Genomic DNA, 25861 nt, shown 5'->3' on the forward strand with positions numbered 1-25861 from the left:
CGAGGGTTTGTGACGCTCTTTGGCAGTTTCTTTCGCCGGGTGCAACGACTCGCGGCGTTTCAATTTTTTGGGTCTTTCACCCAGGGTATCACCTTTAGCCGTCTCCGAGGGGGTCGAGGCCGCTTTTTTCGAAGACGCTAAGCATCTTTTTACAGAATTCCTCCCACTTAGCTGGAGAGCTGTGTTTTGTGGGGCAGGTGACCCTTTCCGGGGAAACGGAAGACGAAGAAGAGGTAGATCTTCAACGCCTCTTTTTCAAATGTTTGGATCTCGAAGAGTGATGGGAACTGTTTCGAGACCTCGAATGAGAATGTTCCTGTGACGGCGACGAGACGAATGTCTCAACTCTGCCGAGGAAGCTTTCGAAGGAGTATACGTTTTCACAGTCTTACCTCTTTCGAGCTTCCCCTTGCACTCCTTCAGGGCTTTCGCCGTCATGGACATGCAGTCCTCGCATTCTGAACAATGGTGCTCCGATTCCAGGCACCACAAACATATCCTGTGCGGATCAGTCAATGACATTTTCTTTCCACAATCTCGACACTTTTTGAAGCCGTGGGGTCGACAGTTCAGATGAGGAAGCCATCTTAAAGTATAAGATATACTCGAGGAATAAGAAGAATGTACTCGAAGAACGAACTGAGCAACACGATTCCGAGGCCCATGAATTGCGGAAAAACGGAACTGAGCAACGGATGCTGCGCGAGTCTATTTATACACATGATGACGTCAGCGCCGATACGGAGGCTGTCGAGGGACACCAACTCGAGGGATGTAGACGTGCAGTGCCTTCTACTGAAAACGTTTTCCGAGGCCAGCAAGCTGGAAGTAAATCTATCAAGATAAGGAATACGTTGGAGGACACAATCCCTTCGAAGCATGGTTTTAGGAATTGGATTAAACTTCGTCAATGTGGAGGATTAAAAGGTGACTTGGCCACAACCATATAAATCATATCAGGCATCAATTTGGCATGTCTAGGTCAGTGGACAAAAAAAAAAAACAAAAAAAAAAACAAAAAAAAAAATCAATGCTGCAGGGGAAAAAAAGTTGGCCAAGAACTGATAAATTGGTGAAAGTCAATAAGCAGTCATCTTTGGTGGAGTTGTCACAAATGTCATAATTCCAAACAAATACTGGTATCCCTTCTACACCACACGATCAGCTGCCAAAAAACATGCATGGGACACAGACACTCATGTCTATATGAATCAACCACTGAGTGAGGAACAGGAGAGGAGGAAGACGTGGCTGGAGCTTGGGTCTCCGACTCGTACAGCAATTGAGGATTCTATGCGACAAGGGCCTCACTACAGATTTGAAGGGCCCTTCCAGTACTCTGTTATTGGGGGTTCAGAGATATTCCATAACAGGTCTTAATAGCTTTTCAAAGTTTGCATTTCAGTACCAATGGCATGGGGAGAGGACACGCTTAGTCTTGGACCACAATGAAAATGTGGGGAGGTTAAAGACAAGAAATAGTGCAACAGGAAAGCCAAGCTACATAAAAATAAAATCATGAATTTTTGCATAACCTACTAGTGGTCAGAAATGGGGAGCATTTGGCCTAAAAAGCTAGACTTGACCTGGTGCTGTACTAATGTCAAAATACTGTATCAAAAGAAAGTCTTGCAAAGGTAGCCATTGTCACCCAACTTACTAGCAAATTTAAATGAAAATCTTGTGTGCTCTTCACATTTAGCTTTTCTAATGGTCACAATTAAAGGCCTATTTGATCAACCAATAAGCCAGTGCTTTCCGAGTACACCAACATGATAAAGTTATTTAAGGCTTTGACCGCGTGGGCGTGCATGTTGGCCAGCAGTGGCTTGGGCTGTCCCTCGTAAGCTTCTTTGATGGCCAAGACCATTCAACGGGCTATGGAGGCCCGATATCCCGGTCTTGATCTGCTGCCGAAGGTGACAAAAAAAGGCGTCCGACTTGCAGAAGCCTTTGGTCCTGTCCAGGTAGAATTTCAAAGCACATCGGAGGGGCGTGTCATGCCTTCTTTCCCTCTGAGGCAGCTGCGGCAGAGGGGTACTGAAACCCCCCCCAACCCCACTTTTGTTGTTTGTGCAGGATGCTGGGACGAAGAACGGTCAGGTTGCCTGGACCTCCGCTCTTGGAAGCAGCGGAAACCTCTGCACGTACGCCTCTTCTCAGAGCGTTGCTGTGACTGGGTGTACGGTTTGGGCATGGTCTTTGTAAGAATGGAAATAGACTTGGCCATTTGAGAGCTGTTTTTCTTTTCATCCAGATCCTCGTCCGTTGTGGAGTGGAAGAGGTCACCCCCTTCGAGCGGTAGATCCAGTATGCGTTCCTGGACATGTGGGTTGAATTTTGTAGCACAGAGCCAGGCCGTTCTTCTCATGTCCATGGCAATACAGATGGCACAGTCAGGTGTCAATGTGGGCCACAGAGTACTCTATGTCCTGTGCCACGATTTTGGCCTCTGCCAAAGGCTCTGGGAGGAAATCTGCAATTTCCCGCCAAAGCCTCCGGTTAACAGTATGGCATCCACATTGGCTTCAAGCAGGTGCAAGGACGTGTTGGAATACAGCTGCTTCCCGTACGCCTCCAAGATCATCTCCTTGCCTAGCAGAGCTGCAGAGGAGTCTTTCGAGGACGACTGAGGCTTGGAGTACAGTGATGCCGCAGCCATCACCGAGGAGTGCGGCAGGATATGGGCAGATCGCAAGAGTGTATCCCCCTCCATCTGCCTGTACTTGGCATTCAGGGGTTTATTTACCAGCTGGGCTGAGTGGGGCTTGAGCCAACCCTTCTTGGCCAACCCAGCTACGTCCTTCTGCATCGGGATCCATGTTCTGGCAAAGGGACGTAGCGTGAGGACTTCTGCGAGGACCGCCTCTGCTGGTTGCTTGACCTCGGTCTGAGGAAGGAAGAAGTACTCTGCCAGCCCTGCCAGACGTTCGTGGAAGGCCTTGACCGAGGACCGCGTTTTGGGGTCCTCCTCATCTGTGTCCACCTGTGGATTTGGAGGGTCCGGCACTAGAGGGCGGCGGGGGGGTGCTAGGAGCCGGCGGCTGTGGTACAGGGCCCAGAGCCAGAGGCTGGTGCAGAACCGCCTGCGCAATCGGATGGGGGGGCCGGAGCAGGCTGCTGAGGCTGAACAGGGACCAGAGGAGCCTGAGGCGCCGGCGGGACAATTGGAGGGAGCAAGTCCCTGATGGCGTCCCTGAGGATGACCCCATCTGTGGAGATTTCATGAGCCCGAGGAACTTTTCAAAGAACCTGTCCTCACAGGCTGGATTGGTGGTAGGTGATATTGACGTGGTAGCGGGTGGCTGCTGGAGCAGTTGCAGGATGGACACCGGCTGAACCCTGTAGAAGTTGAAATGAGCCGGGGAATAGCGTGACGCCTGAGGACCGAGTACCTGAATGATAAAAAGACAAAAAAAAATAAAAGAATTATTGGCACGTGGAATTACATGGCCGAAGCCAAGGCAGCGCATGCTTCCAGGGCTGCACCCCTGCACGCCTCTAAATTTAAAGAGGAAGAAAGTTCTCAGGTGAAAAAGGTTCTGTCTCCTGTCCCGCGCGAGGGACGCCCATGCAGTATGGAGGAAAGGGGACGGGACGCCAGAGTATTGTATTTTTCAGAGTTCCTGTGCTGTGTGCATAATCATGCGGATGCAGGTCATGAGGCGGGCGTGCTGAACAGTGAGCACGCAGGAGGCCATCAGGACCAGAATGTGCTGGAACAACCATGCTGCTGTGGTCGTGCTGGCCAGAAAGTGCCCCCACGCCTTGCAGAGGAACAGAAGCCTCAGGTGTCACAACAGCGATTTCCTCCAGTTGAGGGAAAACTCCAGTAGATGAACGATAGCTGACAGTCTGGAAGGAGTGCACCACCCTTTTGGGTTACCCCGCTCTTACCAGCCTGTCGTCCACGTAAGGACATAGAAGATGGAAGCAGAGCAGGCCAAGCCACTGCGTTTATCAATTTCGCCAAGACACGAGGGGCCGAGATCAGGCTGAAGGGCAGCACCTTGTACTGAAAGTGGTATGACAATCGTGAACTGCAGAAACTTCCGATGAGGTTGATATATGGGTACATGCAGGTACGCATCCTTGAGGTCCAGGGAACCCATCCAGTCCCCTGCACACAGACCGCTATGTGAGCAGGAGAAATAATGTTGAAGAGTTCCAGCGGTAAGGACCGATTTAGAAATGACAGGTCCAGGGCTGCCCTCAGGCCAGCCTTGTTCTTTGGTGCCACAAAAATCCTGAAATAGTAACCGAAGCCCCCCGTCTACAAGAGGAACCAGTTCCATAGTCTGCATCTTCAAGAGAGAAAGGACCTCCCGTAAAAGAGCCAGGGACCTGATCTGACGAAGAGGAGAGAATGGAAGAGGCATAGGAAGAGGAAGACTGAAGCCCGTGGAGACTACATAGGATACACGGGTTGCTGAAAAGATTATTCAAGGTGCCCTGGAACAGAGCCAAAAAGCCCTCCCCCCAGGCGAGCTGTGTTCCCCGACCTTGATGGCACTGCTTCATGGCATCAGAGGCAGGGGCAGAGGAAAAACCCACGCAACGTCCTCTGCTGCTTCCTCCCGTTGTCGCTGGGCGACCCGTCAGGCCTCCATGTACCATGGTCTCAGAACCCATTGAAGCTGAAGAACGCACAGGGTTTGAACTCAACCTACCCTGGGATTGAGGGAAGCACTTGTGACCTGGTTGTCAGGATGGCCAAGGACTTGGAGGTTAAATTCTGTGTCGGTTCATCAGTTGAATGAAAAAGGTCCACGCCCTCAAAGGGCAGATCCAGGATCAGCTCCTGTACATCAGACAAAAACCTTGTGGCGTGCATCCAAGCCGTCCTTCTCATATCGACCTCAAGGCGCAGCCCTCTGCTGGCTGTGTCAATGTGGGAAACAGAAGACTCCATGAGGTCCTGCTCAATGGCACAGGCATCTGCAGGACTGGCCTTGAAGGAGGCGTGTTTGTCCGAAGTGAGGTCTGACAGAAATTCCACAAGCTCCCGCCACAGCTTCTGGTTAGCCGCAACCAAGAGGGCATCTGCGTTGGCTTGCCGCAGATGCAGTCCTGAGATGGAGTAACAGCACTTTCCCCAAGGACCTTGGTCCTCCTTGGAGAGAACTGCAGGTCGCTCTCCAGTGGAGAACGGCAACAAAGACGAGAGGCAGCAGCCACCACAGAGTTATGGGGCTGCGGGTGGGAGGCAGCAAGGATTGGCTCCCCCGTCCATCAGCCTAAACCTGCTGTCCAACTTCTTGTTCATCTGGGTGTTGTCCCTGAGCTTCTCCCAGACCCTCTGCGCCACCTGAAGACCATCCTTCTGGAGAATGCCAGACCAGATCGTGGTGCGCTTGCCCAAGACCTCTGCTAGTACCCCTGACTCATGGGGGGGGTTTCCTCGGGAAGAAGGACTCCCCTCCTGCCCCCCCAAGAACTCTGCCATGTTCTGAAGGCGGTCATGAAAGACTTTAACGGATGCCGTGGGTTCGTCTTGAGCAGCATTGTCTGAGTTATCGCCTCCCCATCCCTCTTTTACAGACTGATGGGAATCCAGGCCCTGGGACACAAGTGCCAGCAGAGTCCCCGCCCAGGTCCGGAGCCGCAGACAGGTCCAAAAGTTGTTGAGGGGGAGGCAGTGGTGGTGCAGGAGGAGGTGGCGGGGTCAGGACAACCTTGGGGGCCAGAACCGGTGGAGGGACTGGCGCCGGGAGCACAGGAGGAACAGGAGGAATACCCAGAAGAGGGGGCCAGGGAGGCATCACCTGCTGGATGACCTTCATGATGTCCTTCAGGAGCCCCTTCATCTTGAGGTGAAGGCATGAGGATAAGGAAGCACTCTAAGCGGTACTCACAAGCCACCAGATCCCTAGGAGCCTGCCCCTCTGAGGCACTGGGCCTTCGCTCCTGGCCAAAGTGCTGAGGCACCTGGTGCGTATGGACATACAGCTGTGATGGGCATGTGCATCCCTGAAGGGACCAGAAACCTGCACCGTATGATCCGCTACCGCTTCTGGAGGGAAGGGGGCTGGGATCATCCTGCAAACCCACTTGAGGGGTGAAAGCATGGGAGAGTCCTGAGCTGGATCCAAAATGGCCGCTTGCCTGGCAGGCTCTGCGATTTTGAAGTCTTGTGCCACACCCTGAGCGGGAGGCTGCGGAGACCCCGAGTTAAGAGAGGCCTCACACACGAGAGGATACAGCTTGGTTCTTGCACCCGAAGCAGCAGTGTCGAACTCAGATCCATCTGGTAGGCGCTGACCACTCAGCCAGACGGCTGGTAGTAGCAACACCCTGATTCACAACCTCCGAGCGAGTTCCAGTAGGCTGGGAGGCCTCAGCACCTTTGCCGTTAGCCGTGCTGGATCTAGCCAAGGACAGACACTTGGAGGTGGCACTCGACGATCCCTTAGCCCATGGGTTAGAAGAAGAGGATAAGCCTGATTGTCCTTCGGAGGACAGCCTGTTGGGGCTCCTGTGCCCCTCTGCTTGGGAGACTATCCTGGAAGGCCTCAGGTCCGTACCTGGGATGTCCGGCACAGCACCCAGGCCGCTCAGTTTGAGTGCTTGTAGCCTTAGAGGCCTCAGCCCTGCAAGAACCTGAATCTGAGGAGTAGCCGCTGTGGAGCTATGCTGAACAGAGGGCCTACCTTGTCTTGACGAAGGGTCCTGGAGACAAAGTCCTTGAGGTGGGGTGGAGGAGAAGTGTGGAAGATCTCTCTCCACCGCGACAAATGATTCTTCAATGCCCTGTGACCGAGAGCACTGCAGGCCGAACATGAGTCCCAGCAGGGTTCGGGCCCCAAGCACTCAACAGAATGAACTGTCAAATGAGACACATCCCATGAAGCCTCCTGGGGTCAACATTTGCCTGTGGTTTAAGGCACCTAAGGAAAGTGAAATAAGAACTTAAACTGGGAACAAGCAGAAAGCTAAAAACATCTGTGCTGGCTGCCAGATCTGACACTCTCTCTGTGGAATAATGGACTGAGGTGAGGTGCCTGGGCCACGGCAGGGCATTTCCACGCCACGTGCGAGGCTGCACCCACTACACTAAATTTAAAGGGGAAGCTTTTTTCGCTGCCAAAGGTTCCGGTACTGTCCCCATGTTGGGAGACGCCCACAAGAATGGAGGAAAGGGGATGGGACTTATGAGTAGACCACCCTCTTCCCTTAACCCACCCCCTGGCTACTCTCCCTAGGTCCACCACCTAGGTCCACCACCTCCAACAGAGTAAAACAAATCTTGGATGTATTATGGATGCAGACCGGACTGTTGCATCAACTCTGTGGTAAAACACTTAACTACACATACGCATACTCTGCTGCCTTTTTCCTAAACCTTCCCAGTCTCTGCGATCGTTGCAATCATCCTTTCATGTCTAGTCTATGCTATCGCCTGATACGTAGGGACCTGTGCATCGAACCTTAGGAAACGCAAGTAAAAGACACTAGAGCGAGGCTCCTCCTAGCCTTATACCCCAGATGACATCTCACCCACCATCCGTGTCCTTCACTGGATTCCGATCAGGCAGCAAACCTTCAAGGCGATGTGCATTACCCATCGAGCCATGTACAACAAAGGACCAGAATTCCTGCAGCGTAAATTTACAGGCTGAGAAACCTCAGATCAGGCTCAGCACTTCTACTGGTCATCCGAGTGACAAAATCAACCTGTATGGGAGGGGGCAGGGGGCTCCTCTTTCTCAGTTCAAGCACCCACCATTGGGCGCATAGAGGACCACTCAAAACCTGGTGCTTCCCATCGACACCCTCAGTCCAGATCTGACAAACGCTAACCGCCAACCACCCCTTCCTCGCGGGGATATCATGCGCACAAGAGTAGTCCGGTAGGTAGACCATAGCAATCCTACCCACCCCTCCACGATACACACAGCATGACTAAAACTAATATACTTCAATCTTTGTTCCCCAGATCCTCACTCAGTGCGTCCCAAAGAATGCGGATGTCCCACACAAAATTCGGTCCAGCTGTTTGCATAGACACGCCTTTGGGATAGAAACTCTTTGACCAATACTTTGCCCTTAACATACATCACCCTCGAGCGCTACTACCCTTAGAATACAGCGGCGTCCCCACACAAAATTTGGTCCAGCTGTTCACATAGCTTGACAGACAGGATGCGTCCCCACGCCTTTTCAATATCGACCTTTAAGAGACCTAGCCATTCTGTACCTACCTTCAATTTGGCAATAAATGCACACACATTTGGCCACTCCTTTCATTACTTTTCAACATGGACTACAGTCTTCCAAAGGGCTGTAAATATTAAAGTCTAACATCCTAAACATGTGTGCAAGTACAGGAAAGCTCTTTTAGCAAGATATCAGGACCGTGGCAGTGACGGGATGGTCACAGGCTTTCTGTGTTGTGACATTATATTAAGGGTAGACACAGTTTTGTCACACTTCAAGGAGTTTGCAGGCCGTCTGCTGCATAGTAAAACACGTGTGGAGCAAAGTATTTCTTTTAACCACACATTACTAGATAAGGTTATGTAGTTTGGGTTCATTTTGATTGTGTAGACTGAGTTTTAATAAGCGTAGTTGTGAGTTGTTGTAATGAGCAAAAGGTCTGCCATGTTAGAATAGCCCATTGTTAACGACTGCATATTTTGCCATTCTAGTGCATTAGGCTGCATTTCTGAACTATGGTTATGCTATGGTTAATTGAATTTTATTTCTGTTGGGCAGAAAGCTTCAAGTAGTCAAGGTGAAGATGGAAAGGGATGCTGAATAGTCTTCAATTAATTTGTGCAAGGGAGGAAGTTCTCATGGGCCTGAAACTAGACGAGACAGCAGGTGCCTTCCCAGACGATAGACAAATGAATACACAATGGTTGGGAAGGACAGAGTGAGATACACAAGGAGGTCCAGACCGCAGCACTGCCAGAATGATCAACTAGATTGTGAGCACAGCGCCCCCACTGAAAGCAGGGCACTCGGTTCAATGGTAAAAGTGCCTTGGTAAACCAAAGAAATTAATTTCCAGAAGCATGGCCTCACACATTTTATCCATGCAGCTATTCATTGGAGAAAATAACTAGAGGGTTGCGTACAGTGTTGGCAGCATGTATGGAGATGGGAGTCACAGAGCATGCATGATTGGTCCGTCTCTGTGAGATGCAAGAGCCGTCTCGGGTGTCGCTGTCCAATTAGGATACAGCTTTATTTTTTTAATCAATTGCACCATGAAGAGTGCCATCCAATTAAATATTATGCATTTTGTGCAGACTATGAAATTATGTCATGTTCAAGGGGTAACTTGATGGTCATGAGAAAGGGAACCTCCAATTATATTGTTGAATGTATAGTGTTCTTTAGGGTGTTGAATGATGAACAGCCAATGCCATTTGTAGAAAATGTTAATTTTGCGGTATCTCGCTTTAAATATTGTAGCCCAGAGTAGGCGTAATGAGATGGTTCTTTGGTTCAGTTCTATGGAGCTGTCAATCTCCCGGCCGTGTTTGCAAATGAAAACTGTTTTTTCCATGCAATTTGTGCACCATTTTTGATTACTTTTGCATTTCTTCGGGGTGCTTTACACCTTTACAGGTCGTTCATCCACATAGCACTTTGAGGCCATATCAATGGCAACAAGAGCTATACAAATACCAACCGACAAGGCATACATTAGTTTTCAAAAATTGATTAGCAGAGTTTGCCAATTAAATGTTTCTTGATTAGCAAACAACCCCATTTGCTTAGTGTTGCACTCCTATTTTTAATGTAACCATAATTTATTTGTACCAAAGGCATAACATGAGCAGTTTGTGTACCGGTTAAGTAAGACATTGAGAAGAGAAGGCCTTCCAAATTCTTTAAAATTCTGCCAGACCAGCAGGTTGAGTAACTTAGTTTACCTACTCTACCTAGGAGAAATTACCTTGACGCATGGCAACGGATGACACCAAATTTAAATGTGCCTTCTGTAAAATGGTGCATTGTCCTCACTAAAACTTTGTTTGGCACACTTCCGCCACCCAGAAGCCACTCACAAACAGTGAAACATTTGGTATTTATTGTAAACAAAGTAAAAGTTAAATAAAAGTTTCAAGCATCCCCTGCAAATGGTATTCACCCTTAATAAAAAGTAATCGACTATGCGTGAGTGAAAAGACTTTGCGTGTCCAGGATGAGTGTCTGTAAAACGGGAAAGGTTAGCTGCATAAATGGACACAAATAGGTATGATAAAAAGGGTCTGAAAACATCTTGGCTAGTTCTCTCCTGCAAACATAGATAGATAATCAGAGTAAAGCAAGTTCTGGGGGCAACCTACAGTATACGGTATTGCTGTAGATGTATATACTGGATATAACTATTGGCTTTGTGCATTCATTATGTAAGAGGAAAGAAAGTAAGCGACTAAGGAGAGTGGATGGTGTAGCAAGCAGAGAACTGGGCAAACTTATTTTATGTCTTGCCCAACACAAAACCATGGTTTAGCGCACTAACATAAGCATCTTAACATGTGGGTATTAAAATATATTCCATAAAACCAAATCACAATAGCAAAAGTATGGGTAATTTAAAGACAAATAGCAAAGCTGTAATGTGGCTGACAAGAATACCTCGCTTCTGCCATCTACTCGATACAGTCTTGAATTGCTTCCCCTGAGCAATACAGGCAGTTCTTAATATTTAAGAAGTCTCCTGCAAAGCTGGAGACAAATGCTGATTAAGGCTGGACAATTTCAGTTGTGGATAAATACAGAGTGAGTTGGCCTGGTCTTGTACAAAGACCAAGCACTTACAGTCCGGAGTCTAAGGGTTTCACAGCGAGTGATAGTGGAAAAGCAATGCATTCACTTAGACATTATGAATGCCTTTGCTGGACTTCATGGTGATTCAGAAACACCTCAATCATGGTCCAAAGAATGGTTCACAAAAAGACATCATGGGGGCTGGCCACAAGGCTGTATGTGTGTTTAGTACACTAACTGTCCACAATGCAAAACATGTGTTGGCTGAATTTACTTCTAGTTTGTGTGCAGCATCAGATAAACCTTTAAACACTAGTCCGGGTAGTGAAGATATGATGTACTACAAAGACACAAGGAACTTTACAGGAGACATTTGATAGGCACAGCAACCTTGATAGGGCTCCAAATTACAGCACTTAACCAGGAGGGGTGTTCTGACGTGACACGCCCAAAGTAGTCCACAGACTGCTTTAGACAGTAGGAGGCCACACGCAAATCTCAATCAGTAAAAAAGAACACATGTTCATGAGCTTTCAGTCAGCTTCTTTAATGACTTATCTGAACTATAGAGGAATGTCCCTGCTTAACTTCAGCATGCTATCTTCCCACATGGAACAAAGTTCAAACAATTTCTTGTTCAGGAGTATGCTCTAAAAAATGAGTTTGTAAGCCAAGAACACATGCCAATTGACTGGAATGATTACAACACACCAAATGATTTTCGTGCTAAGAAATACAAACTATGTAACCTTCATACAGTTCAATCATTTCCAAATGACAAGTGTCCTATAACTGACTATGAAGTGGAAGAAGTACGTATGACATTAGTAACACTAACCTCTGTCAAGCTGTTTTTTTTTTTACCACCAATTGGTAACACCTTGCTCCCAACACATTGCTTCAGTTCCAAGAAGTTGACAAGAGGTTAAAAGTTCAAGCAGCCCAGATTTCTGTCCATCACCGATGCACCATGAAAACATTTAGCCAGTGTGGGGAATACAATTTGCATACGTTCGTTTATTAAAAAGTACAGCTTTTCCTTAATTTCTCAAAGCAGGATAAATATGTTAGTATCTTCGTTATATGGGATTTCCTATTTATTGAGGTCACTTAATTACTGAATTAAGTCTAGTCAACCACTACCCCTTTAAAACATGAAAAGCAATGTTGCCTGAACTACATTTCACATTACAAAATATTAAATCAATGAGCTCTCATTTAGATAAACAAAAATAAAACAAACGCTAAACTCTTCAGCATTTAGTTTAAAGTTACACTACTCATTTTAAAATACGAAGGGAAATCTAGCAGGGGCTTCAGTTCTGCCTCACAGACATTCCAATGGTGCTATTCCATCCTAATGATCACCAGACAGTACATTTGTCATGCTTTGGACCAAAGTCTAAACCTTACATGTTCCCAAAATCAACAGGTAATAAAGGCTCCCAAGTGTTGTCATCCTAAATGCAGATAAATGCTAATGAAAACATGCGTAGCAATCCCATGAACTTAAGGAGCAGTTTAGAGAAAGAAAGACGGGTATAGTTAGTATGAAATAAAGCAGAGGGAAAAAAGCACAGATTGGGGTGAAACAAAAAAATATATATATGTGTCCCCAGAAGAGGAATAGGTTCACAATCACTGAGCAAATATTGATGCAAACTAGCCACTGTAATATGGCTATACATTATGAAAATGCTGTACCCGTAAATCCCTTCAATGGATGGAGCAATTGTTTATATTAGGAACTGCAGCCCACATGGGATTTTGCAACTTTATAAAGTATAAAGATGGGGGTGAGGGCGTGAGGAGCTAAGCCTTCCACCCGAGTGCATGAACTACCATACATGTTCTGGACAGCTCACTAGGAAAGCACAATCATAAGAGAAAGGCGGGTAGATTCTAAACAGCAACCAACAAGTCATAACTCACTTTTGTTTTGTGAAAAGCATATGCAATTGTGATTTGTGAAATCAAAAAGAAGTAAAAGCGGTTCCAAGAATGAAGACACTACATGATGAACAAAAATAAGATTTGAAGGCATGGCTCACAAATAAGGTAACAATGACGTTAAAGGTTACGAAAATACATAATTATTTTACAACTATTCATCTAAATATATTACATTAATATTTGCAAGTAATGTACAACTTTGTAATTGAAACTAACGGTAAATGTCATTTAGTTTGATTCAATTTTGCATTGATGAAAATGTTTTATGGAATACTACTGTAATCCAAAGAATGGAGGGAATTAAGGCTAGACAGAGGACGGTAAACAAAAAGGTGTACAGTAAGATTGTGAATTAGAATGCTTCCATACCTGGTAGGTTTCCACAGGTCTGCTCTCCATATTTAAATCCCAAATTTTAACGGAAAGGTAATCTCTTGTCATCATATATCGACCACTGTGACTAAATTTAACATCAGATATGGAGGAGATTATTTCAGAGAAAAATGATCGGTTGCTGGGATCTTCTGGCTCTTCAAACACTAACAAAACATACAAAAACAAATTAAACTACAGATTTAAAGCCAGGATAGACATTTGCTTAAGTCAAACTATGCCTCATCACATGATTAATGTAACTATATGGCTGTGGGGCAGGAGATATCACATTGCCATAAAACCAAAGAAAATATTTTCACTTGCTGCACAATTTAATGTACTGCACATCACACAGATGTTAATGTTAAAGGACATTTGTACTGCGCACTATCACCACCGGAGTGGTCCCCTTGCTGTTCTGAAAGGAAGGGGTGGGGATTAGTGGGAGGAAGCAGGAAAAGTGCAAGAGAGCAGTGATGTGCTGTTGGTGGCCTCAGCCCGGTGGGTCAGTTGGCTGGGCCTGTGGCGTTTGCAGCCGGTAGTCGGCGTGTACTGTTGTGCAAGTCTGTGTGTTTTTGTTTTGTTGTTGCAGTGTAGTGAAGTGAAGTTTGTGCAGTTTGTTGTGCTTTAGTTTTGTGGTTGTGTTTGGTTTGGAGTTTGAGAGGTGTATGCAGAGGGGGAAATTGTTAATGAAATTGGTTAGTTGGCACATCTTTATCCTGAATTGTGGCGCTGGGCTTCTGTAATCTCCCCAGGTGGGGTTCGGGAGCACCCCTACGCCTCTGTCCTCATATGGATCCATCCGGCCTGCAAGGTCGCTTTCTCATCTGGCACCCTCCTCCCCCAGCCTCCCTCGCAGCGATACCAGTCTTCCCTACCCACTCATACGGCTAGCGCAGCTGCCAATATCCACCGCTCAGCTAGAGTGGTGATTGTCAATATCCTGACAATTTCACCACACTGTGATGCCTGGTGGCAACTAAGGGGCGAGTGCGGGTGTTGGGTGGGACTAGGGTGGGTTGTTGACTGTTTCCATGGGTGTCGCCTGTGAGACACTTTGACCGGCGTCCCTCGTCCAGGTGCCGTGGGAGCTTCTCCACATAGTGAGTTGTCACAGTCGGGACTGGGAGTTGTCCGTGTCCACTCCAGTTTAGTCATCCCTTTTCCTTTCTGTTTCGGTTTTCAGTTTGAGGCTGTGGTGTTGAAGAGCCAGGTTTTTAGTAATTTCCTGAATTTTAGGTGACGTTTGGTGTTTTATTTCTTTTGGGATGTTGTTCCAGGTTTTTGCGGCTAAGTAGTAGAAGGAGGTTCCTCCAAGTTTTTTCTTGAGGTATGGTTTTGGTTCCAGGCGGATTTCATTGCTTGACCTGAGGAGTCTTGTTGGCTTGTAGGTTATTTTCTTTTGTAGGAATTTTCAGATCACACAAACTGTAAGGCACTCATGTGGCCAGAGGGTGAAGAACAATTTATTTTCCAAGGAAATGGTGAGTGAATGAAACCAATGCCAGCTCATTCTTGAAGTTGGCGAGTCTATTAATGAAGGGAATTTGGATGCACTGGAATAGCAAAGCCTTCCTGTAGTTCAGGATATGGCTTTGTCACTCTTCGGTGGATAGGGTGCAAGGATGCCGATCTGTGGTACTTGCATTTGGTAGGATGGGGATGTATTGTGTGATATGACAACTTCCTTGAAGTGGACTGGAATTGTGCCATGTTCTTTCAATCTGTATACTGGCAAGCAATTTGCATTGAAAAACTGAACACAAACGTTTGTGAGTTGATCATTAAGCGCGCAGTATGAGTTCACTTTGCTGGAGAGGAGAACTTGTTTGGCATTTTAAATCATGTAAATCCCAACCCCATAATGACTGGTATAGTCCATAGTCTCCTTTGCTACATACATGTGAGAAATCCCCCCCCACCCTCCCCAAGTACTGGACAAAGCATTATGCACAGCAAAGACGGGGTGCATTTACAGCATACAATGCCCCACCACGCTCCGCTCACCAGCCCTTTTCCATTTACCCATGCTAAGACCGAAAGGAAGTTTTAGTGGAGAAGGGTATATGGTGTAAAAGGAACTAGAATGGTCACTATGATTGCAAAAGAAAAGCACAGTAAGAAATGCCTACGTTCAGTACCCTTTCCTCCAAATTGTGGAAAATGCCAAAGCTTATGACCACAGAGGGAGTGCGTCCTAGTATTACTCCGATCAAGTAGGTTGCATAGTACTGCCTCACCAAATTGTGCCTCTCCTCTTGAACCTGCGTCAATTGAGTAATGCTTGCAGAAAGAGGTAGAAAGCCAGGCAGACTCCTTATAGAAAATGTAATGTTCTTTGTAATGCCATATATACGGTCTTTGCACATATTGCATGAAGCCTTAACATCCCATGGAGGCAAGAGCTTCTGAAACCTTTAAGCTTCCAAAATTATTGAAACTATACAGCAGGCTATAGAGTCTCAATGTCTAGTTGGTCACCATCAAAGATAACGAAGAGTCCACCTGAGAACGTAGAGTTTGGTCCTTCCCTGGTCAAATGTTAAGCCTTGAGAACATGTATAGACTCATCCGCTTCCGAAGGAAGATTAAGGAGTTGGGTGGAAAGGACGATTTCCTGCTTTAAAGAGCCATATAGAAGATTGTGCAGAAGTAAAAGTCAGCAGAATTACTCTGAAAGGATCTGAAGCTTAGGAATTGCAGCTCACTGACATTCCTGGGCAGAATATGTGCCACCAAATAGGTGGGCTTCCACTTGGACATAATGGTGGCAGAAGCCGAGGGCTTGAAAGGCTTATGACCTAAATTCAAGTCACAAACCGAGCGAGGGATTTTAAATGGATGCCAAGAGACCAACAGTTAATACCAGTGCATTAAACCACAAAGCAGAAGCCACTGCCTACGTGTTCCCACAAACATCGAAGTTCCAAATAGGTAATGAGACAATTCCTGTCCAGGCTAGAGAAAAGTGTAAAACAATCTAAAAACATGAAAGAAAATTAAGGCATCTAGACACCAGCGGAATTATATCAATTTAATATGGTATTGAAGCATCTTAATAGCCTTACTGGTTGCTTGTATAAGCTTTACGATTTTCTGAGTTCAGCAGCATGACCCAAGGTTAAGAGCACAGAAAGACATAAGTTATCCAAATGTAATTGCCTTTACCTAAAATTGATATCTGCACAGATTCACAAGCTTTGAATACTTACCAATCAGGGTGGGAATCCCCAGTACATTAATAGAACTAAGTTGACCAAACTAAATTGGACTAGTCTAGCCACCTTATCTTAGGTCATTTACACTAGTCGCATATCATGGTGGCCATTTTTAGATTTGCAGAAACAGTCAAGCAGAAGGAGGTCCCATTTACTCAGTCTCCATGGGGAGGAGGCTAGTGTGCATGCATCTTGAGATACCAAGGCTGGAGAACAGTTACAGGACTGTCATTTCTCCAGTCAGATTTTTCATATATTTATATGCTTTAAATAGATTTGAAAGCAACAAAGCACATGAAATAAAGGGAAGGTAGCAGCAGGAAAAACAAATTCACCTAAACACAGGTGATGAACAGCTTGTCCCATTGCTGGATCTGCCCATGTCTGTCCAAAGATTAGTGTTTGGCGACTATATTTGTCTCCATATGGCTGCCTGTCATAAGCTCTGGATATGTATAACTGCATGGATTGTTACCACAGCTGGTTTTCCAATTGGAGTGTGGCATCAAGCACCCCGATAATGGCCTGCAGGCAAAGCCATGACAATATTTGAGGGATGCAACAATCCATCATGCAAGTCCTGACTTGCACTAAGATTATCCCGTCCCATATCAAAGTGTCCTAAAGCAACTGATGGTGAACTCGCCCTTATGAAAAGTTGCAAAACTGCTTAACCAAAGGGCACGAGAATAAACACTGTTGTCCAGCTTGCTTAAGGTAATATGAAATAGCCAGGTGGACCTTTATGGGCCGTAGCTGCAAACAGTAATTGTGGTCCTACAACCTTAGTCTAAAAGCCCTCATATCCTACCACAAACCGCATTCATAATTTGTTTCAGGTGAGAATTTTTCTGTGGAAGGAGCTCCATGACGCACTAGAACTGTCACGGCTCCAAGAGTAGTGACTAGAGATCCAGACAAAGCTCTCTAGTAAGAAGACTTATGGATTCTAGGCTAGATTGGGGCCTGGCAAAATACCTCCAGAAGATACAAATACCAGTGTGTTTGAACCATTCCAATGTTATTAGAATCATCTTAAACTGAGTGCAATGCAGACTGGGTAACGGGCAAATCTTTTGAAAAGATTACCAAAATGTCTGACCAAGGAAGCTATAGTACCCCTCTGCAACCTGGGATTGTGTCACATGCCGGAAAATAGTTCTCATTTTACCTTCTGTGCAACCACAAACAGATCCACCTTGGAAACCACACAGTCTCTGTACGACTGTCCAGTACCCATATCCTAGAGATCCGAGCATTGGCAAGTGTGCTCCTTGTTCCTAAAAGAACTTCCACCAGTATGCTGACCCTTTGTTGAAAGGCACAAGACTATAGCTGCTGTGCCTCCAAAGACATTAGTCTGGATAATGTCCTAGCCTGTTTTCGGTTATAAAATATGGTCATGTTTGTATATCTGTTTGGGTTTTAACAGTAGTGTTCTTTATCAATGGCAGAAAGGATTTTAGGGCAAGCTGCTTTGCTCACAGATTGAGGACATTTATAAACAGTGATTGATCTTCAGGTATAGGGCCATTTGACATGAGTCAGATGCCGTACTCAACCTGGCATGGGTGCGTCCATACGGATGGCAGACAGGCCTCAGATACGGGAACAGGTTTTTGACCACCAATAGAGTGCTGCTCGGAAAGACTCCTACAAGGCCTCAATACATTGGTTGTCTAGGTGATCATGTAGAGGCCCAATGTGGAACACACAAATGGGTATCAAGGCTATGCAAGAAGGCATGACCCTGGAGGGATTTGTACCTTCTCACTGAGCACTTAAACATGGTTCAGAAATCGGGAACTATCCTTTCCAGAGTGGCAAGCATGTCCCTGGCGGAACGGGTTAAAGGAATTGTAGCGCATGCTGCAAAGAATTGCACTCACAATTCACTCCAACGCTAATTGGTCCCAGGTGGCCAAGAATCCCATTAATTGGTGTGTTCTAAAGATGGGTAAATGCGCTGACCACCGTGATTGTGTAGTTGTCAAGCTATCAGGGGCAGATGATTGTAGCAGATACAAGGCCAGAACCTTCAATTGATCGCATTAACGCCAGACTGCAAAAAACAAACTCTGTGTTTGACATGAATTTAGATGTGGAACTATGCGTCCAGGCCTACCATGATCTGGAAAATCGACCTTAAGCATTAAACATTTTGGAGCATAGACATCTTGAATTATTGTATTTTGATAGACTTATTAAATAGAGCGCAGCATCAAGCCTTATTGATCGGTGTCTGTCCTAGTCAAAGTAATTGAAATCTATTCCTTTGTAAAAAATAAAAATAAAATGAACTGTGGGTTTTGAGCGGGTGCTTGGTATATCCTGACCAGGGATGTTGGCATTACTGGCATCTTGCATTTATTCAGGATAATGTATATTAAGCGGATTAACTTCTGGATGTGCTAGAGATCCTGTACATAGATCCTTAAAAGGATGAAAATAATCACTAGTTGCCCGCAATGGGTGTTCTGGGCCTGGCACATGTCTAAGGTCTTTCTTTGTAGTAGTGCACCATTCACGAACTGTCAAAAACATGTGTGTCACATCCAGGGCCATGTAGATAAAGTGGTTGAACACCGTCCCCCCTTACCGAATATTAAGAATTTCCACTTGTTTATTTTCTAGCAAAAAACAGGGCCAGGTAAATTAATAAACCCATCTCAAGATCATATCTGGCCGTGATGGCCATTCTGCTTGCTCTGTGGACCCATTGGCTGCTAAAGAAGATAGTTTTGATGTTGCCTCAATTTTCTGCCTCATGATCAGGCAGAGCAGCGATGGCTGCTTAAGGGTTGCGGGAGAAATTCTTAGCTGGCACTGTGACGAGTCTGGGTGAGTGTTGTCGCACAAACATAATGGTGCCGTATTGGGGGACTCTTGGACTGTTACGAGAGACAGCTTAAGGATTGGGCTCCAGACCCCCACAAATTATTGGGAGGATTTTTCAGAGCCACCACTTGTATGGGGTTCCGGGAAGCCAACCTTAGTGGACCAGACAAGTAGAAACTGAGTCTAACCAAATTCTCACTTGGTAGAGTGGCTGAGCGGTATGAGCAGATAAGACAGACTCTTCGAGCGGTTGGGCGTGGGGTCAGGTGAGTGAGGGGGGGGGGGGGGGGGGATTATGAGGCTTCATGTGCCATACAGTTTACAATACTTAAGGTGCCAAGCAATGGATTGTTCACATAGTTAAGAACTATGAAAATTAACTATTAAACACAAACCTTCATAGAGGTATTTAAACTACACAGGTAAGACATGGCAAATGTTACTTACCTACTTACCCAGTATTAGTATATCTGGACCTTGTACCTGTGTAGAATCACATGCTCTGCATATTCTGCCATCTTGTGGAAGAGTATTAACAGGTGTGTTCCTGTTCAACTATCCCTAGCATGTGTGTACAGGTACCCACAATGCAGCTTTGCCTATGTTCACAAGCCCAAGAAACATATCTGCACACAGATTAACCTCAAATGGGCTCCACCACTTTAAGATTACCAGTTTCAAGGCAACATTTTTATAGTAGTCTAAAGTCAGAAATATGTTTGCAACAATTAAAATAATGTTATTAAGGCAGCACAACTGTTGATACTAAAAGTAAACAAGCCAAAGTCCCATCCTCGTGTAATGTCGACAGTGCTACAGGCGAATAACCCTCATGTAGGGTACTGTTTGGGAAACGCAAAAAAGTGCCTATAGTTCGACTGGCTCATGGACACTAGCTTGAAACCGTAGTGTCAGAGTTAGCTAAATTTCTACTATAGTAACATTATTAAAAGTCAGTTCCTGAAAAGAAAAGTGCTGCATAACAAACCCTATACATGAGAGATGTTGGATGGAGGAAGAACAGATATGGTTCCTTACCCATGCTCAACTACAAGTTAAGGACGGTGTCTGCTTTCTTTTAATGGAGGAAGGGAGGAATGGACAAGAGCATTTGCTCATTAAATTGCAAATATGAACACTAACAAACCAAGGCAACAGAGGTTCACAGGTGGTCTCAGGGCTCACCATCGGATCTGTAGGAGGCGGTTTATTGGTTGTGGGTGCGAGGCTTCTTCAGACAGCCCAATCCGATACCAGCATTTACCTGTAGATATGGGGCGGGAACTCATAAGGGTTATTATTCAGCACAGACCTTGCCATATGGAAGCAATTCAGAGTTTTACAATTTATAAGGAGAACAACAGGGAGGAAAGCAAAGATAATGGGAGTGGTGAGCCAATGATGTGGGGGTGGACAGAAGGAAATTTGCAAGGGGCCTACAAGCATCCAGGCTGGGGGGAGGGTTCGGAGGAAGATCGCCCAGTGTCAGGTTAGGTGGAGAGTGTAGGGTGTGTGGACCTACATGTTTGAGAGGAGACATTCCTTGGAGGGTCTTTAGCTCTTTCCCAAAATGTAGAAGGGGAGTCTTGTGTTGACGGGAAGGAGGTTGCAGATAGAAGGCCCTTCATCTGGGTATTTTCTTCCTGCACCAACAGAGTTCAAAGTCTGCACATGCCTACTTCTGGTGGACAGTTGGCCTCCAGAGATACTGAGCTTCTCGTGAGGGGGCTTGAGGGCATCTGCCTTGTAGATGACTCTTTGGGGGGTTGGAACCCTGTTGTACAATGGCGCTGGATCCGGTGTTCACCTATTTCAATTTCGAGTGCTCAAGGTTCATTCATCAGTGATAGTTGACACCATTGTTGGGTTTTGTGAACACAATGTGTTTATTGTATCAGAAGGTCAATTGCACGTTTTGTCAGATAATATTTGTCACTTGTGTGACCTGCATCTTGAGATACAATTCAACAGGCTGAGTTTTTAAGCTGATTGCTTGTACTTTCAGTGCCACTAGGTTTTTCTCAAGGCGTGTACATAGTTGCTTAGTGTCCCCTGTGGGTCTTTGAAAAGTGTGTATCCAGTGCGGGTAGCTGTGTAGTTTCCATGCTCAACTGGGTGAAGAAATAGCTTCTTGGTCCCTCTGAACGTCTGTTTAGCCTTGTATTTGATGCAGCAGGATTTGAAGGCAATACATGCTTGCAGCGAGAGTCAGTGCAGTTAGAGGTAGGACACCAGTGCTTGGACAACAGATCTGAAATTGTTTGAATGTAGAGCTTGATTTTCTACAGGAAGGTAAATTGGCACAAAGCCAGCTTTACTTGGATTTCCACAACTCTGGAGGACTTCACAGTAGGAGTTCATTCAGCCCCTCACAAGGATAGCAGGCACTCAGCAGCACGGCTGTTTGGGCTCAGCTGCAAAAAGGTCACTCAGTGGGGAAAAGCAGTAGCCACAAGGCAAAGAGAACCCAGCAATGCAGAGACAATGTCTGCAGGGTTTCCAGCCCAAAGACTAAACAATGCCCTTGGCACAGGTGCAGTCCATTTTCAGGTGGATGCAGGCTATGGGATGCGGAAAAAGCACAAGAAGACTACAGACCGGTTGTGCTCACCAGTTAAAAGGCATGGAGGAACCTCTTTCTGGTCCCCGCTGTAAAGTATAAGGCAGTACTTCGCAACCAATCTGTCAACATGAAAAATGGCTCCAGGCCCACTCATTTTATCCTCAACTCGTACTGCGAGAACCGCAGGGCCCAATGGGAGGGACTAGCACTAGTAAACAGCTACCCCACAATATCTGGCCAGCAACAAGATATCACTGACTGGAATATGATTTCAGCCAGACCGCTCCACACCTCCGTTTCAGCCAGTTCAGGCACTTTGCAGGTACCCCGCAAAAGTGCAATACAGTACATGGTCACCCAAAAGGCATTATTGCAGTAAAACCAAGGTGCATGGTGGTTCAAAGTAAACGTGTAAATCAGTTCACTGCTCTAAACAAGTTTGGTATGATGCTACTAGCTTCAACGTCCCAGTGCCGGTGATTGTACGATGCATGCAGGTTCTTTTCTCTAGTGCTTTCCTGATCGCATCTGTGCCCTGGTCCTTGGTACTAACGTTTCCTCACTCTTTCACCCAGATGTAGTTCTGCGGGTGCATTGCTGTTTGTAAGGCATTGGCAGTCCTGTTGGGCAATGCTGGATGTCATGAGAGGCCAGCAAGGCTAAGCCCTGCTTACCATGGGCTAGCATGACCAGAGCATGGTGAGGATTTCAGTCTTTGTAAGTGGGTTCACAGCTGCTGCACATCACTGCTGTGCAAACAGGTGAGATTGGAATGCAGCATTGTTGCTCCTCTTTAATTTGTAAAGCTTTATATATATTTTGAATGAGATGCAGCAAGGATCGAAATAAGGGTTTGATTAGCAGGAGCTAAAAGGAGCTCCTGGTTATTGGGAATCACCCAGTAAGCAGGAGCTACCCATGGGGACTGGGAGCTATTACATAGTGTGAAACAAATTGAACTGTCACATCATAGGCAAACGGAGTTGTCAATCATTTATGACCTGTTATGCTTTAACTGGCAAATGGGTGTGTTCTAGTGCTCCTTTATACATACTTCCCTAAATGCACAGGGTGACTTTCATATGTACATAATTGTATAGCACCTGCCTGTGCGTCCAAATGTAGCTCGCGGTAGCTGTTGGTGCCAAGCCAAGCAGGCTCACCTGGGCTAGAACCAGGAACTAAATGGCTTCCAGCCATTTCAAATCCTGTACAGATAGAGGCACTAACTTTGGACACAGAGTACATTAGCCACTACGGTAAGTCCCCTTTCTTCCCCTTTCTTCCATACTGCATGGGAGTCCCTTCCAAGGGACAGGAGACCGAACCTTTTTCACAGAAAAAACCTTCTCCTTTAAATTTAGAGGCGTGCAGGGGTGCGGCCCTGGGAGCATGCGCTGCCCTGACACCGCCCTCTGGCACCACATCTCAGTACCCATAGACGGGTGGAGAGGAGACCCTCCTTAAGCAAACCGGTTCCTATGAACCAACTGTCCGGAGGCAGCGTCTTGTATAGAGCCGACATCCAAACTGTAGTTCTTGCAGAAAGCGCAAGGCTGCCCTGCTTATGACCTGCCAGGGGACATGCCGCTGGGAAGCGATGGCCATTGCCTTGGCTATGACTGCGTGGGCGTGCATTTTGGCCAGCAGTGGCATATGCTGTCCCTCGTAAGCTTCCTTCATGGCAGAGACCATCCAACGGGCTATGGAGGCCAGATACCCTGGTCTTGATCCACTGAAGGTGACAAAAAGTGCGTCTGACTTGCGGAAGCCCTTGCTCCTGTCCAAGTAGGATTCAAGGGCAGGCCTGACATCCAGGCAGTGCAGAACACTGTGCCTCGTCCTTGGGCTCAGCAAAGTACATAGGCAGCACTATTTCTTTGTTCAGATGGGAGGCACCTTGGGCAAAAATGCCTGGTGGGTCTGCAGGACGACCTCATCCCTGTAAAACGTAGTATATGGCTTAGAGGCGACCAGCGCCTGGATTTCGCGATTCTGCGAGCCGAGGTGAGGCCGACTATAAAGGCAGTTTTAATGGTGACCAGCCTGATGTCCGCAGACGCCATTGGTTCAAATGGTTTGTGCGCCAGGGCACCCAAGACTATGTTGAGGTCCCACACAGGGTGTGGCCTCTTGATGGGTGGGTAGAGTCTGGCGAGTAATGTCAAATGTTTGACAATCGGGTTGGAAGAGGAGAAGATCAGAGTTTCTGTACGCCCCAATGGCTGCCAAGTGCAGAAAGTGTCTACCTCCACACTATAATGGGCGAGGTGCGCCAAGGAGAGCACATCGTCCAAGGTACATGCAAGAGGGTGGATACCCTTATAGTTTGCCCAGTGGCAGAACCTGGTCCACTTGCTCTTGTACTGGGCCCTGGTAGACTTTCTCCTGGCACCCTGTAGGATATCTAGATTGGCCTTGGAAAGGCTGACGTGGCCTAGCGTAACCTGTTCAGGAACCACGCTGTTAGAGCTAGTTTCTGTGGAGCGGGGTGGATGTGGATGACCCTTCTCCCTCTGTTGTGCCAGTAGATGTGCTGGGCACGTCAAAGGGTAAATGGGCGGCTTCTGCGAGAAGCTGCCATGGCCTGCCTGGCCACCACAGAGAATGATGTGAGGTCCAGGTGAAGGGACGAAGGAACGTTGATCATCTCTGACTGAAAGCCTCGCTCCTGGTTCCAAGATGCTGCAAAGTGCAGCTGTATCCTCCTCATCCCGAGTCTCATATGGGGGACGTCCAATAGGACTGCTGCCATGAGCCCCAGTAGGTGCTGGTACCACCAGGCCGAGGTGACTTCTCTGCTGAGGAAGTGCGCCATGGCCGTGATCTGGTCCTCTGAGGGGAAAACCTTCTTGGAGCATGTGTACCAAATGGGCACAAGAAGGTCAGTCTCTGCGTAGGCTGCAGCTGCGACTTCTTGCGGTTCAGTGAAAAACCCAGCTCATGCAGTGTGTTCATAAGAACGTGATAAAGGTCGCCCTGACGTCGAGGTACGCGTAGGTGTGGTGGCCCTGCGACCTGAGGAGGGCCGCCACTGTATTCATCAGCCTGGTAAAGACCCTGGGAGCCGAGTTAAGGCCAAAAGGAAGCACCTTGTATTGGAAATGGTAGCCCATGATCCTGAATCGTAGAAAGGAACGATGAGGCTGCCAGATCGGGATGTGTAAATATGCATCCTTCAGATTCAGGGAGCACATCCAGTCTCCCTTTCACAATGTCTCCCGCTATCAAAGCTGGCGTAACCATCTTGCATTTTGTAGAGGTAGGGAGAGGTTGAGGGTGGAAAGGTCCAGGCCTGCCTGGTTCTTTTTCAGAATGGCGAAAATCCTGGAGTAAAAGCCCATGCCTCGCTGGGAGGCTGGGACTTCATCCACCGCCTGCCTCTCAATGAGCGACCAGATCTCCGCCAAAAGAGTTGCTGTCCCATCCTATGGGAGTGGAGGGGAAGAGGGAGGAGAGGCTGGGATGGGGAAGCGGTACCCCATGGAGACTACCGAGAGGATCCAGGGGTCCGTGAAATTCTGGTGCCAGAAATGTGAATGGAGAGCAAGCCTGCCAACCCCCCCGCAATCCCCCCCGCCACCCACTAGAGACACGTGGACCCGGAGGGGCGTGTCATGCTTTCTTCCTTCTTTCCCTGTGAGGCTGTTGCGGAGGGGACTGGAAAAAGCCCTTACTCACCCCCCCCCGCCACCCCCTTGTTTGTGCCGATGTTGGGTCTGTGAATGGTGAGGCTGCCTGGACCTCTGCTCTTGGAAGTCGTGGCATTCCTCCGTACATACACCCCTTGTCATGGAGCTGCTGTGACTGGGCGTATGTTTTAGGCGTGGTCTTTGGTAGGATGGATAAAGACTTGGCCGTTAGTATGTTTTTTTTGTCCAGCTCCTCGCCCGTGGTGGAGTGGAAGAGGTCTTTGAACGGAAGGTCTAAGAGACGTTCCTGGACATCCGGGTTAATTTCGTAGCACAGAGCCAGGCCGTTCTTCTCATGTCCGTGGCAATGCAGATGGCACGGCCAGAGGTGTCAACGTGGGCCACGGTGGACTCCATGTCTTGTGCCACCATCGTGGCCTCTGCCAATCCCACCGTGAATCGCAATGGACTGTCGGAAGCTCTGGGAGGAAATCGCAATTTCCCACCAGAGTCTCTGGTTAACGGCTGCCAGCATGGCATCCGTGTTGGCTTGACAA

General features: G+C 47.1%; 1 protein-coding gene across 1 annotated transcript in view; it reads right to left on the reverse strand.

The window, feature by feature from the left end:
- Positions 1 to 25861, reverse strand: part of PPP2R2A (protein phosphatase 2 regulatory subunit Balpha) — an 840776-nt gene that overhangs the window by 90268 nt on the left and 724647 nt on the right. The window contains exon 8 of the mRNA XM_069617587.1: positions 13048 to 13217. Within this exon, the coding sequence (XP_069473688.1) occupies positions 13048 to 13217 (170 nt within the window). The remainder of the gene's footprint in view (positions 1 to 13047; positions 13218 to 25861) is intronic.

This window comes from Ambystoma mexicanum, chromosome 10 (assembly GCF_040938575.1).
Source record: "Ambystoma mexicanum isolate Mex_15411 chromosome 10, UKY_AmexF1_1, whole genome shotgun sequence".
In the NCBI taxonomy this organism is placed as follows: Eukaryota; Metazoa; Chordata; class Amphibia; order Caudata; family Ambystomatidae; genus Ambystoma; species Ambystoma mexicanum.